Below are 16,045 nucleotides of genomic sequence, written 5' to 3'. Positions count from 1 at the left end.
GGGGGGCCTCTTCTGGCCTCCCAGGGCCGCAGCGCTCCGGCGCTGGCCCAGGAAGGCAGCAGGGGGCCGCAGCGCAGGGAGCTGGGGGCGGGACTTGCTGCCACCGCCTCCGGCGCCTGGGCTCCTGGAGCAGCGCTCCAGCACACTCCGGCCCCAAAAACACCCCTGTTCCACACAACAGACACCCTATGAAGTAGGTGGTGCTGAGAGAGCTCTTTCGAGAACTGCTCTTTCAAGAACTGCTCTGACAGAACTATGGCTTGCCCAAGGTCATCCAGCAGCTGCAGGTGGAGGAGTGGGGAATCAAACCCGGTTCTCCCAGATTAGAGTCCGCACACTTAACCACTACACCAAACTGGGATTCACCAACTCCGTCCTTAAACTTAACTCATTTTTATCCTCCTTTCAGAGTACATCTTGCATTCCTTCCAGGGAGCAAAATGTTCTACACATATTTAATAGGAGATAGGTATGGAACAGACTCTTCTGAGACAACATTGCTTAGTGAATCAGCAGGCCAAAGAACAGGTTTACAGTGTGTGTGTGTGGGGGGGGGGTTAGGGAGGATCAAGCCAACATAGGCTCACAATTTAGAAGTCATTATATACATGAAATCTCTTAACAAAAGGATTGTCCAACCGTCCGCTTGGATCAAATAGATTTTGAAGTGCTACAAAACAATGACCTGTATCATGTTTATCAGGGACTACAGTGAGACCGATGCCCATCAGGCGACATGGGGTCTAGAGTACCACCTTCAGCACTCCAAAAACTGGAACAAAGCTTACTAGTATCAAGATTTTAGAAGAGGGCCCTTCAGGTGTGTCATGAGATAACACATGAGGATGTGAATCCCCCTCCTCACTGGGTATTGCCAACGGAGATGTATTCAGATGTGTGTCCAGTCTGCACCTGTAGTCACCAATACAGCAAGGGGAAATGGGGCACCAATGCATGTGTGGAATCCCGCTCCCATTCACAAATGTCCCTTGTTTGGTCTGGGCACAAATGTTTCAGCACCAAGGTGTACTCATGCTGTTCCACTACTTTACCAGCTCCTAAAGACCAATTCCACCCATAGCTTTGGTCTGAAGATGCAGCCAAAGAGACACACACAAAGTAATGCAACTCGGAAGCATTTATTGAATAGATGAAGGTTAATACATTTGCTGAACAGTCTGGCATTGCCTTCATATGCATTTAAAATATACTGAACATTTGCATCATTAACATCCCTGTTTTCTGTTGAAGGTGTGTACCTCTGTAATAATCAAGATAAACCCTGCATTTTAATGGGAAGAAAGAATAACTTCATATGGGTAGAATATAAGGCAGTTGACTTTTGCAGTATTTAAGTTAACTGATATGAAACTTCATTACTTTTCCTTGGTATTACAGTCTATAGTGGGTGTGAGATATCACTTTAAAGAGAATTGTTTTTCAATCTCCTTGGCATTATTAGTACCAATCTTTTAAACAAAATCTGTTATTTGCATTATATATCATATTTTGTTCGAGTAACAATCTGCAACGTCTGCACATATTTCAAAGCAGACATTGGTCAACTGATCCAAATTTACTTTTAAAAAGTGTTTTCAGTCCTTTTAACAGAGGAGAATGTCAGTGCTTGACATCTTTTGCTAGGCTCGCATTGTGCTTGCATAAGCGAACAGGTGAGAGGTGGTAAATATTTGGTAAATACCAAATATTTAGTTTGGCGAACCTACTCTCAAAACCTTCAGTAGCATCTCTGCAGCACTACCATGGCACTGTGTTTTCGGTGCCGTGCAATCATAGCTGTAAGTACCGACCACCTGTAGCATCCCTTGGCTGGAACTACAAACCTGGAAGAGCCGGGCTACTGCACTTTATTCCAGAGAGGTGCCCCTGTGCCACAATGGAGTTCTCATACACAACACACCACTTTCTAGTCCTTTCTGGGCTGTCAGCCTTGGTGGGATGGAACCAGTTTCATAACTTTGCAAAGATATGGATTTGGATATACTCCACGGAAAAAAACCTATCCAATGTATATTTATTATATATTACCGAACCAGATGTCCAGTCATTATTCAGTGATTACACAGAAAGTAATTAATATAGTCTGTTAAAAATTCTGTCCTTTTGGATTTTTGCAGATGTTGCTATGGCTGTGTAAGACAAACAGACTTGTCTACAGCGCAGTCAGTCTGACTTCTGTCAGATGAAAACTAAGAGGAAAACATTAAAACAATGCTACACAGGAAGAAAACTCTGGCAATTCACCTATACTGTCTTTTGGTAGCATTAGTAGCCATGAATTTCTGGTCACATAATATTTTTCTGTGCATCTCACATATCAGGCACAATCCAGCAAATGTTAGCCAGACTAAAGTTTTATCCCACTGAACTCAAGTGATTGAATTTCAGTTAATTGCTTTTATGGTGAATGCTGACCATTTTTGTTTTTTAATGGCGGAAAAAAGAGATTTCCTCTGCTGTTCAGACATGAATCTGTGAATGTTGACGATCAGGTAAGTTAAAATCACTGGTACGTACCTGAAATTTTTTTAGGCACATACAGAAAAATAGCTGGAACATTTAGATGTGATAATTAACACTCATCAAATTTTGTGCATTCACCATATCAAATGCATGATGCCTTGGGCAGATGACATAAATCACAAGGGTTCTCTGAAGAGTAGCCTTTACAAAAAACGACATCCTCCTGCTCTTTCCTCTAAGGGTTTTAATTTAAAGCAGAACACAATAACATTTGTATTACTAAAACCAATGCATCCCATCTTTCTTTACAGCAAAAATCAAAAGTGATCCTTCATTTCTCATACACATTCTGAGAAAGATTTCCATCTGCTTGACAAAGCTCAGAAGAACTTTAAATTTCACCCCCCCAAGTTCTGCTGTCCTTATCAGGAACTCAGTTTATTTCCCCTTTTTCCATTTTTAAAGCAACCAGAATTTCAGGAAAGTGTAGGAAACAGAACATGATATCATGGTGATCTTGTGCTAGAATTGTTAAGATTTTGGCCTCATTTATTTTACTGCACGGGACAAAGGCCGCATGGCATTCCAGAGCACACCGTTTCCCAGGGTACACTATTTTGAGTTCAGTATCAGGCTCAGTGCTAGCTAGCAATGTTGGAACCCAGCCGCTAGTTGTTCTATTCTACTTCCCCATATCAAAGGCCGTCAGGCACGTCATGATGAATTGGTGAGTGGCCAGTCCTTCATTTGTATCCATCCTTAAGAGTTCAACCCTTTCAAAAAGTCTTGCCAGGATATCTCCTCCACTCAGTCAAAGAAAGCCCCAAGTACAAATATATTGACAACATGGAAACATCAGATCTCTAGGCAACTTATCATGGGGGCTAGATCCTTCGGTCACTTTGATGTAAGCTCAGACGTATGCTAATTAACTTGGTTATGGCTTACCACTGGTTCAAAAGGAGGGGATGCTGGGGGACCTAGGTTTGCATTAGAATTGACTTGTATTCTTTGTGATGGTTGGGACTGAATGGTTCCCAGTGATTATCGATCCAAGTAAGTGTTCATTGCTAATAACACTTACAGCAGTATTATTCTTGTGCTTTATGAATGATCTTTGTCAGACCTCATCTCCTGGCAGCAAAATCCAAATCATACATCAGATCCAAGAGTTTAAACACAGACAAAATGCTTAACAAATATCCCTAGCCTTACTGAAGACTGTGTTAGAATACTGAATAAAACAGAAACATGGGCACACTAGTTAACTAGATGCATTATCAAAGACACCCCCCCTTAAATGTTTCTATTTTTTACTGATGCTAAAAGCCTCATGAATGCAGAATTCTATCAGAATCCAAAACAAAACTGAAAGATGTTTGATTGGACCAAGTCACAGTTCCTCTTTTTTTAGCACTTTACATCTAGAAGCACTTTCTCCTCTCCCCTAACCTGAAGCATGGAAAGGAATTCATATCTAAAAGCCCATGAAACAAAAAATGCTATTTTTGCTTATCAGGCAGTTCCTAAAATGGAAAAAAGAACCAGTATAAGTACACTTCAAAATGAATATAGCAATGGTAGCTGTGATGTCTATATAATATGTGCTTCATAGGATATAGGCTGTTTAATTGCACATGTTCACATCCAAAATGCATGCATGGTGTCCTATGGTATGATTCAGTACACCACCGGTACACAATTAATGGAATATAAACACACACAAATAGAAAAAGTTACGCTGTATATAGTGGTTCCTACATACTATATTTATCCAGTTCACCAGATCTCTTATTGATGTGTACTCCAATTAAACTGATCTTCCAGTGGTGTTTTGTGTGTGTGTGTGTGAGAGAGCGAGGGGGGGTGGAGGTTCATTTAGATTTGTCTTGTGCTTCAGCCAACTTTTCAAGATACTACATTCAAAGTCACATGGCTTACCCTCTTTCAGAATTTATCACAGTGTTGATACTTTGGCTGCTAGCTCTCAACCAAATATCCAGAATATCCCATGACCTGTTTTTGGCACAATAGTTTTTTTTCCAACTGAAGCAGTAAAAAGAGAAAAACATTTTTTCCCATTGGGGGTTGAAAACTGGGTCTCCTTCATGTATAACACTTGGAGGGGAAAAACAACACAACATTGAACTTTTTGCACTGCATCTATACCACAACAATCCAGTGGTATGATGCTGCACCAAGGTCTTATATGTTACTCACAGGAATTCCAGCAACAGTACACTTACTAAACAAATGCAAGTTGCTTGTAAAACTTGAGTATCCCGGCTTGTACCTTCCATTCTTTTTTCACAGTTCTAGTGTTCTTTCGCAGGTAGGTTTGGAACCAGCAGGGTTTTTTGGTGTTTTTTTTTAAAGTTCTTCACTTTCCACCACAGGCTGAGAGGATGGTGATGAAAACCGCACTGGACTCTCCACAGCAGAGAAAGCAGAAAATATGTCGAGTCCTTGCCCTGTGAGATTTGCATACCGAGTGCCACCAGGGCGAATCTTTATCGGCTGAGGGATCTGCTGATGCCATTGGGCTGAGGTGACAAAAATACATGAACATGGGACACAAATCTCTGCTTCAAAAATCTGCTTTTAATCATATTTTAAAACTGTGGTGATGTCTAACCATAGTCTTTAAGTACAATCCTAAGAATCTGTATGAACACGGTGGGTCTGTTGTATTTGCCCTGGAATAAATTAGTGTTCCTTAGCAGTTTTCATGTTACACTTATTAGGCAGAATCTAACTGATTTTAAGCGAATTACCACTACCTTTGGATCGTCTCTCTCAGCACTGCCACAGCTGCACAGAAAATTAAGGGACCACAATATTGTTAGTAGTGACAATAAAGAAGTTAGAGCCCCAAAAGATCACCCCAGCATCCTTTGTAATTGCAGAGAAGATACTGGACACTTCCCTTGGATAGAATGTGATCATATATGATCTAAGAAGTAAAAAATGAGTCATTAAAGCCTCTCCCCACCCAGGTACTGGATTCATTCAGGAATGTTAAATAAACAGGACTCCAGAGCCTTAAACAACAGCAAACTTTATGCCGGCATAATCTTTTGTGAGTCAGAGCTCACTTCTTCAAATGCATGCTGAGGTACCTCCAATTACAACTGAAGGCTTAAAATAAAGATGGAAGAGTTCTTAAAGAAACAGTAGCCTGGGATGCCTCAACAGCACTTTGGCTCAATAGTCCCACACATGGGATTCCTCAATAGTCCCACACATGGACAACTGGTGCTGCAAATTGTATTTTAAATGGGGGGAAACCTGCAAATCATTTCTGAAAAAAGCAAAACAATGCGAAAATGATGGGGTACCCATTTGACAATGATGTCCCCCTAGTTCTCCCATTAAACCAGTAGGAGAAAATAATGGACATTCCAGCCTAAAATTGTTGAGCAGAACAAGTTATGCCAACCAGCTAAGAAAAAGGGCAAGGCATGACTCAGGAGCTTTCCAAAGGAGCAGCGTGAGTCACTGTGGTTAGCCAAGATACAGAGTTCATAATGGCAAAGTGCATCACTTCTATTATTTTATTACTTAAACAATAACCACTTACCATATATATCAAGTCTAGCAGTGCAGGAAACAATACCAGCTTCATTTTTTGCAGACAAAGTGTACCAGCCAGCATCCATTTTCTTTGCCGGCTGAATCAGAAGGCAAACATACCCTGTAGCATCTTGATGCATACTAAAAAAAAAACAAAAAACCCCAAAGGTTCTCAACATTTTAGCCTTTTAGCTATTAGGTTTTACATAACTCAGGTTTGTATGTTAAATTATATCCATGCACTGTAGTTTATTTATTTATTTATTTATTTATTTATTTTTCTGATTTATACCCTGCCCTCCCCGCCGGACCAGGCTCTACTCCCCAAAACATGTGTTTTTTTTTGGGGGGGGGGGTTTACACTTTGCTTATTGTCCACAACCAGTAATTCTCATTGATTCTAGTTACTGAATAGGGCATATTTGACTTTGATTTGTACCATATGTACAGCTCTAACAATTAGGGCTAAACATTTAGTTGTTTGCTCATTAGAATTAGTCAATGCAAAAAAGGTGCTCCGTCCAAATTAATGAGGTTACTCGTTTTTGTGGTTTTTTAAATTGTTAATACTTTTTAAAAAGAGCAGACAGCAGTGATGTATAAAGAAGAAGCATTCCTTCCTGTGTCTGAGCAGAGTGAATGCCTCTTCTAAAAGATGCTTGCTGCAACACACGTTTGTATCGACAGAGGAAGGACGGTTCTTCCTTTAGAATATTTTTGTGCATGGACACACTGAATGCGCATGGACACACAATGATTTTCATGCATGGGTGCTTCAGCTATGCACTCTACACATAGGAAATAAGGCCATAAACCTTCCTGTTCTCTCCATCCCTCATGGGGATAGAATAAAAAAGAAGGGGCCGTTATAAGACCAGGTCCCTGTTGTCCCTTACGCCTTAGGAAAGACGAAATGGACTTCTTGCAGAGGACTTACTGCTCCATTTCCAAAATATTTAAATCCTGCAAATACCTCATCCTTTCTCGGTTGGCAGGAATGGTTTCATTGTCCTTCTTCCAATAAAAGACGGGGGGCGGCATTCCAATCACTCTGCATTCCAGCCGGACCGGATGCCCTTCCGGGACTCCACAGTTCTGCAGCTTCTCCAGGATCACTGGAGCTTTTTTCACTTCCTTTGCTGGGAAAGAGGGAGGAAACAGCTGGCATGAGTCCGAGTTGCAGTCAGCCGTTGGGAATGGTGTCATTCAACGTTAAGACCATAAGAAGAGCCGTGCTGGATCAGCCCAAAGGTCCATCAGGCCCAGTATTCTGTTCACACATTGGCCAATCAGCTGCATCCAAGGAAGCCCCTGAGCAGGACAACTGCAACAGCCCCTTCCCACCTGTGCTCCCAAGCTACTGATATATATAGAGAGACGGCCTCCGGTACTGGAGGGAGTAGCTATCCATCATGCCTAGTAGCTGCTGATAGCCCCATAAGACCCTAAGGTGTGCGTGTGGTGTTTGCTTACATTTGTGTACGTGTATGAAGACTGGGCATGATAAATGGTCACCCTGTAGATGCAAAACACGCTCTCTTTAATTGCTGAAATTTGTGAGTGGAATCTTAATCATTTTTAGCCCTATTTGCATACTGTCCTACTAATATTAGTACATTGTTTATTTGCTAAATGGATATCCTGCTTTTTCTTAGTTAAAAACTCAAGGCTGGTTCTATTTTTTAAAAACCACCACTATATATGAACCAGGAAATACAAGGCAAAACTAAAACAATGTACAATCAGCAAGGTAAAACAAATAAAACACCCGTTTATTCTGTATGACTCACAGAACAGGAATACTTCCGCTGGTTTTCTTTATGAAGGAGACTTACCTACAACGCTGAGTTCCAGGCTGAACGAGTTTTGTCCTGTTTTGTTGGTTGCAATGCAAGTGTAAATCCCAGCATCGTTTTGTGTGAGGGGATCAATCAGCAGGGAGTGCACTCCGGTCTCTCGGACCAGCATCTTGTGAGTGGTATCTGGCAATACAGGCCTGCCGTTCAGAAGCCACATCAGATCTGGAGGGGGCAAGCCACTCACCTGGCAGAAAACAAAACAAGCTACAGGCAAGTGACAGGATGACTGACGAGTCCACCACTTTTTTTCTGATAGCATCTTTTTTAACCCCTGCTTCTCGGCAGAACATGGTAGAAAGCAAGAAGACTTGCTGGAAAAATGATTGTTTCTCTCAGTTAAAGGAGGAGAGAACAGGACTTTTTTTGTAGAAAAAGTCCAGCAGGAACTCATTAGCATAATAGGCCACACCCAACAGCAGAAACTCATTAGCATATTAGGCCACACACCCTGACAGAGCAGCTCATTAGCATATTAGGCCACACCCCCGTGTTACCAGAAGTGTGGTCATCCAGCCACACCCACCTTTTGCTTCTTATTTTGTTTACCTTGTTTGTTGTCAAAACCCAGGGCTTTTTTTGTAGCAGGAACCCTTTGCATGATAGGCCACACACCCCTAATGTAGCCAATCCTAATCAGTTTCTGCTGTTGGGTGTGGCCTATTATGCTAATGAGCTCCTGCTGGGCGTGGCCAACTCGGGAGCCAGCCAGAACTCCGTTCCTGTGCGTTCCTGCCCAAAAAGAGCCCTTGGAGAGAATATTTAAAAGATGCATGTCTTCACACATGAGGGTTGAACATGCCTTCTGAATCCCTCTCATTCTATTTTTAAGACGCGCGAACACCGTGAGTCAACTGACGTCTACTTAAACCTCCCATATGAAATTCCTCTTTGTGTGTGCGTTAGGGTTGCCAGACCCCCCGGTGGAGGCAGGAGTCCCCCGCCACCAGGCCCCACTGTCCCACCACCGATTAGCTGGCCAGCAGGGGGGGAGACTTACTCAAAAAAAGAGGAGGCCTAGCCCACGTTCCAGAGACGTTTCTACGTCACTTCCAACGTGAGCCAGAAGTGACATCATCATGTCGGCAATGTCAGGGATGATAAGAGTGTCACCCTTAGGTCACTGTGTGATGATGTCACTTCCGGCTCATGTTGGAAGTGACATAGACACGTATGACATAGACACAGCACTGGAACGTGGACTAGGCCTCCCTCCCATGCCCGGTAAATGCCCCCATCCCCCATCAGCTGCCAGGAAGGACCTAGTGTGTGTGCTTCTTCCCCATGGAGTGTGAAGCAGCTATGCATCTTGATGTCTCCATACGCGCTTTGCACAGATGACTTGTAGCACGTTTCTGTTCCATAGTGAACAGGCTGTGAAATAAAAGCTGTGAAGCTCTCTGACACATTACTGGGGAAGGGAAAGGGGACATAATGAATCTTCCATTCTATTGGGGAATAAAATGATGGACAAAAGAACAATGTAAACCACTCTGGATCCCCATTGTGAAGGCAGGGCATAAATAAATATATATATATTGTATGGACATATATACTGTGTTGTTGCTTTGTTCTCTAATTTTGTCCTCTAGCTTTCTTGCATTGTTTGTAGAATCTAGCACACTGTTTTACTGCATTGTTCTCCAGTCTTGCATTCCTGTTGTGTTGTGTACATTATACAATGTTTAATATGTCGTTTTCTACATTTGTAGCTCAGTTTGACTGCAATGTTTGTTGCATGCATCATACTGTTCTTATTGCATTGTTTTTATTTCTGCAATCTGCCCTGAGTCTCTCAGCAAGAAAGGTGGACTATAAATAAAGTAAAAGTAAACAAACAAACAAAATAACAAAGCTGTGTCTGTACCAGCACTTTTTTGCCATTTCATTCCTTTTCCTTTTTCTCCCTTGTGTCCAAGAGCAAAGATTTCCATTATAAAGCAGGAGGAACAGAATACCAGTTGGGAAGAGGACTTGTGTTCAACCTCTATCCAGATAAATAATTTTTAAAAACACCTTTATGTTGCCTTAACAAACCCAAATGAAGTAGGCTATGTTGAAAACACCTCAAAAGTGACAAATCATGGGATGCAGAAAGGCTTGGGCCCGTTCTTCCTGTGCTTATTTTGATAACAGGTTATATGAAAAACTTGCTGCCCCTTAGATACACATTTATGGAGACATGTTTAAATATGCATCCCCTAGATATAAGCTGAAGGCAGCAGGGAAGGAGGAAGACCCAACATGAGGTGGATTGACTCAGTGAAGGAAGGCACGAGGGCCCTCGGTTGGCAAGACCTGAGCCAGGCTGTGAATGAGAAGACACTTGGAATGCCATCAATTCATAGGGCTGCCCTAAGTTGGAAGAAACTTGACACCACTTAACACATACAGAGATGTATGCTTAGATCGTTTCTGTTCTTAACACACACACACACACACACACACACACACACACACACACACACACACACACATGTTTAGATCCTTTCTGGTATGCTGTGACTTATTTTACAGGCCTTCTTGATACAGCAGGCCTTGATAATCTCCTCTTTTGGCCTGCACCACCTATTAGTCAAGATTATGAGGGTCAGTCTGCGGAGGAGGTGGAGGAATTATGGGTAAACATGTTTCAGAGGACTGGTCTTAAATAAACTCCTGAGTTCTTTCGAAACTATACAATCTGGTGGCCCAGACATTTCCACTGCAGTTATTGTTTAGGAGTCACATACTGATACAAAATTTTGTTTGTTTGTTTGTTTCTTTCTTTTTTAAGGGTGATGAGCTTAAACCCAGCCTGCGTGGCATGGGAATTTGCTCTACATTCTCTCAGAAGACACAACAGGGTAAGCAAAGAAAGCCAGGGACACCAAGTACCTTGCAATCCAATCTACAAAGCCGTCCTTCATGTGCTACCATGTCCCCAGGAGCCTGTAGAAAGTATGGCCGGAAAAATCGTTCCTGTACCGGTTCCTTATCTGCTTCGGGTACACGGGACCTTCCCCTGCAACACAAAGCCCTATACATTTAGAATGGGATTGTTAGGTGGCTTTTTGAGCTAGAAGAAGAAGAGAGAGGAAGAAGAGACTGGATCAATACCCCGCCCTTCACTACCCAAAGGAGTCTCACAGCGGCTTACAAACTCCTTTCCCTCCCCCTCCCCACAACAGGCACCCTGTGAGATAGGCGGGGCTGAGAGAGCTCTGACAGCAACTGCTCTTTTTCAAGGACAGCTGTGCCAGAGCTTGTGACTGACCCAAGGTCACATCACATCAGCAGGTGCAAGGGGAGGAGTGGGGAATCAAACCCGGTTCTCCCAGATTAGAGTCCGCACACTTAACCACTACACCAGACTCTAGAGTAGTTTGAGGCCAAGAGTTGCCAACCTCCAGTTGGGGCCTGAAGCGCTCCCAAAAGTTCAGCTGATCTCCAGATGACACAGATCAGTTCGCCTGGAGCAAAGGGCTGCTCTGGAAAGTGCACTGCAAGGGATTATACCCCACTGAGGCCCTTCCCTCAACAAACCATGCCCTCCAAGGATTCTCCCCCCAAATCTCCAGGAATTTCTCAACCCAGAGTTGGCAACCCAATGGCAACGGGTGGGAGTCGAAAGGGACCACTTGAGGGCCATCAGTAACAGTGTGACATAACTCCCAGGGAAAACCCAGAAGTGATGTCATGGCTCTGTAAGAATCACCGGAAACTCTATGGTAAAACCGCTCCAAGCGGCAGTGGGAAGAGGAAGTTGCTGGCCATAGCAGGAGACCTAGCAGCCCTGCGTCCTGAAATCTTGTTAATATTTGTTTGGAAGTTTGCAAGCTGCTACTGAACTCACACTGGCTTTATTTTGGCGAAGGTACCCATGCTTAAGGTAAAGGTAAAGGTTCCCTTGCTCGAAAGCCAGTCGAATCCGACTCTAGGGTTGCGGTGCTCATCTCCGTTTCAAAGCCAAAGAGCCAGCGCTGTCCGAAGACGTTTCCGTGGTCATGTGGCCGGCATGACTAAACACCAAGGCGAACGGAACGCTGTTCCCTTCCCACCGAAGTGGTTCCTATTTATCTACTTGCAATTTCTTGCTTTCGAACTGCTAGGTTGGCAGGAGCTGGAACTAGAACCACAGCCTGCAGTTCAGCGTCTCAACCACTTGAGCCACCGCAGCACCCATGCTTACCTCACAACTTATGTCCCAAGCATGAGTTGTTGTTTTTTACCTGTGAGACTGGTTAGCTGTTGCCAATCTCCCACGCATTGGAAGAGTCTGCACCATCAAGTGGCCAGAGCAGCTGATCCTCCCCTGTCAAAACAGCAGAGAAGGTAAAAGCACGCACAAAGGGGCAGGTACCACTTGCAAACTGCAGGGGAGGGCTGCTGCCACCAAGCTCTGCTGGCAGGCTTCTCTGGAGCAGAGCCTCTGCCTGCTGACCAGTGACAGAGAAAAGATGGACCTCTCTGGTCTGATTCAGTAAGGCAATTCCTAGTATTTTCTATTATTATTCCTATGTCTAACATTAAATAGGCAGCTTTAATCTTAATATTTAACATTAATCACAAAAGCACAACAGTTCAAGACAGCACGGGAGTTCTTGTATGTTGTTGCTGTTCAGTCCTCGCACAGTCGAGTCCTTATATAGTCAGTGACAACCCCCCCCACACACACACATGACCTAATGAGGACTGAGCGTGCTGTAGGAGGCACAGAATACTGAGAACAATTGAGAATCAATTAAGAGGAGGAAAAAATACATGGAGATGTAGAAATCGGACTGGTCAAGTTCCTCAGAGTTTACAGTGTGTGTGGCAATATTCTAATCCCCTTTCACCACTGCATATAAGCTTAGTGACTGATATTTGGAAGCAGGAGAAGATGGCCACCATAACTGAGTTCTTCTCCAGTTCATTAGAATACTATGTTTTACCGTTATCAATTTTTATTTTATTATTTGTTTGTTTGTATGATTTATATCCCACCCTGAGCCCGCTTGTGGCATATATTTTATATATTGCAGGCGGCATATAAACCATATTTTTATTTTATTTGTTCATTTCTATCCAAACTAGTTTATCATTTCTATCCAAACTAGTGGATCTGGACATGTGATAAGATCTGTCTATTTATGCATGTGCATACACTTGCATATGTGCAAATTTAATGGTTCAATCAAGAGATTTTTAGACAATTAGCTAACATCTTTTTAGTTAAATAATAATCCTAAACATTGGGTTGGATCCAACAAGCTTTTCTGATAGCAAAAAACGAAGAACCTCTTGACCACCCACCAAGGTTGTACTCAAAATTATAGAATGTAGAAGAGTTGTTTTTTTTACACCCCACTTTTCTATACCCTCAGGAGTCTCAAAGCAGCTTACAATTGCCTTTCTCTTTGGAAGGACCCTTCCTCTCCCCACAACAGGCACCTTGTGAGGTAGGTGGGGCTGAGAGAGCTCTGAGAGAACTTTGACTGGCCCAAGGTCACACCCAGCAGGCTACATGTGGAGGAGTGGGGAACCAAACCCGGTCCTCCAGATTAGAGTCTGCCGCTCTTAACCACAACACCACATAAGAAAGCCATGTGGGACAGGGACTGTAACAGGCAGGGGAACTGGGCAACCTGGGGTGAAAATAAGTCTGGATCCAGACTGTTATTTAGAAATTGACCATGATTTCTTCATTGATTGATCTTTTTTCTGCTGGTCTGGGGATACTGCTGCTGTACGTGTAAACAGGCTGCTTAACATACACTTCTTAAGCCAGTGGCCAGACAGCATATTTTTTAAAGGGAGTGGACCCATACCTGTGGATTTGCAGCCATGAATGTATAGTTTCCATCGTCATCGTTTGTGGTCTCTTCAATATGTAAAGAGCATGTCCCATCACCATCTCTTCTCATTTTGAAATGTTGATTTTTCTTTGAAATCTGTTTGCCATCTTTAAACCAATATACCTAAGGAGATGGTTAAGGGGGGGGGTAAGTTGTGTCATTTTTTAAAAATAGAAATTGCAGCTGCAGGAAGGCCTTAAGAGATTGCTTAAGAGACTGATACGAGCACCTCAAAATCCTCAGGTAAGATCTTACATCCAGCACAATCCCCCCACCACCACAAGCTACTGTGGCCCACCACACCCCCACCTGCAATTTGAAGGCTATTATTATTATTGTATGGCATTGTGTGTAGTATAGCCAGGAGATCATAAGATTGTCTGGCAGCCAAAAGTTCTAGCTCTTTTAGCGTTAAGCAGCACTAGCTGGTGAGCTCGACTTGTTTTTTTAAGGCATGAGACGTTTCAAAGGTGGTTTGCCATTGCCTGCCTCTGTGTCACGATCCTGGTATGGTTGCCCTTCCAAATGCTAGCTAGGGCCAACCCTGCTTAGTTTCCCAGATCTGACAAGATGAGGCTAGCCGGGGCTATGGGAGGTAATAGCAAACACCCAGGCAACTGACAGGCCAACTCTCATCAGTGTATATTTCACTTGGTGCATGTGGTGCACCACTCTCTGCCTTTGGAATGTGAGAAAATCAACTGTGGTGGTAAGGAAGGGAGTGAGGAGTGCTCATCCTGACAAATGGCCATCTCACTGCGAGCAACAAGGGAGACCTATGGTGTAAAAGACAATGGGAGCAAGCACAATGACCAGATGAGAGCTGGGGCTTGGGTGGGATGTTACCATGGGGAAATGCTTTGTGTCAGAGAAGATGGAAACATCCCCAGTTTAATTGTATTTATTAAGCCTTCTTGGGGATCCTTCAGGAAAAAAGGAAAAGGAAAAATAAAATGCACACTTTGCTGAATTAATAGGTATTATTTGCTTCTCAGTTTGCTACTGGGCCCATTTCAAGGTGCTGGTATTCATCTTTAAAGCCCTATAGAGCTTGGGGCCAGCATATTTTAAAGATCGCCTATTCCCATATGTTCCCCGTGGTAACATCTGACCACCAGTCTTCTTCAGAGACTCTGCTTCAGGTGTCCTCAGCAGCTGAGGCTAGGTGGGTGGCAGAAAGGGCCTTTGTGGTAATAGTGGTGAACGTCTGAAAGTCCCTTCCCAGGGAGACTGTCCTGTGTCCCTCCACCATTGTCTTCTTCCAGTGCATTAAGACTTTTGTTTTGTTTGACATTCCCTCACTATCTCATTAGCCCTTCTCCCTGTTTTTTTTTAGTTGTGTGTTTACATGTTTTATTTAATGTTTTTAAATATTTTAAACATATTTCAATGTGTTGGTCTGGTGCTGGAGTGTGTTGGTCTGGTGCTGGAGGCCGAGGAGAGTTTGGCAATCTGGCTGGTGTACCGTCCACCTAACGCACCGGCCAGTAGTCTGCTGTCCCTACTGGAGGCCGTAGCAGGCTGGGCGTTGGAGCACCCTAGGCTTTTAGTCTTGGGTGACTTCAATGTCCATGCTGATGACGCGGCCTCTAGTCGGGCTATGGACCTAGTGACGTCCATGGTGTTCCTAGGACTCTCCCAATGGATATCGACCCCCACACATCACGCTGGGCACATGCTCGATTTAATCTTCGCGGCGGGGATTACGGTGGACCGGATTACTGCGAAAGCGGTACCATGGTCAGACCAATATGCCCTGAAGGCTCGTGCAAATGTCCCGCCCCGACCCCGTTTAGGTGGCGAGCGGATTTTAGCTCGCCCACGGAGCCTAATGGACCAAATGCAGCTTCAGATGGCTCTGTGGGATCCGATGCCCCCTGACGGCTCATTGGATGAGCTTGTGGATGACTGGCATAGCCGACTTTCTACGGCCATCGACGTGATCGCTCCCCGGTGCCCTCTGCGCCCTTGCTCTAAGCTGGCCCCCTGGTACACCCAGGGGCTGCAGCTTATGAAACAGGAGCTCAGACGGTTAGAGAGACGGTGGCGCCGAGTTCGCGATGATCTTCTTATGCGACGATCTTCTTATAGGACGTTTATGAGATCCTATGAGATGGCAGTCAAGGCTGTGAAGAGAGATTTCTATGCAGCTTTGCATCCGCTAGCTCACACCCGGCCCAATTATTTAGGACAATTCGATCATTGATAGCTCTGCCACAGGGCAGACAAAATAGTAGGGAATTGGATATTGGCTGTGAGGCTTTTGCGAGGTATTTCGCGGATAAAGTCTTGATGCTCCGCCGTGACCTCCCC

The 16,045-nt window shown here is 43.9% G+C and overlaps 1 protein-coding gene across 1 annotated transcript in view; it reads right to left on the bottom strand.

Annotated features, from left to right (window-relative positions):
• Window positions 1–1,130: 1,130 nt before the first annotated feature.
• MYPN (myopalladin) overlaps window positions 1,131–16,045 on the bottom strand; it is an 86,274-nt gene continuing 71,359 nt past the window's right edge. The window contains 7 exon segments of the mRNA XM_015413941.1: window positions 1,131–5,027; window positions 6,065–6,198; window positions 7,031–7,196; window positions 7,893–8,100; window positions 10,791–10,917; window positions 12,125–12,207; window positions 13,706–13,855. Of these exon segments, the coding sequence (XP_015269427.1) occupies window positions 4,855–5,027; window positions 6,065–6,198; window positions 7,031–7,196; window positions 7,893–8,100; window positions 10,791–10,917; window positions 12,125–12,207; window positions 13,706–13,855 (1,041 nt within the window). The 3' untranslated portion in view covers window positions 1,131–4,854.

The sequence above is a fragment of the Gekko japonicus genome, unplaced genomic scaffold (assembly GCF_001447785.1).
Source record: "Gekko japonicus isolate JY-2015 unplaced genomic scaffold, Gekko_japonicus_V1.1 scaffold1178, whole genome shotgun sequence".
In the NCBI taxonomy this organism is placed as follows: Eukaryota; Metazoa; Chordata; class Lepidosauria; order Squamata; family Gekkonidae; genus Gekko; species Gekko japonicus.
This window is presented reverse-complemented; position numbering and strand designations above follow the sequence as displayed.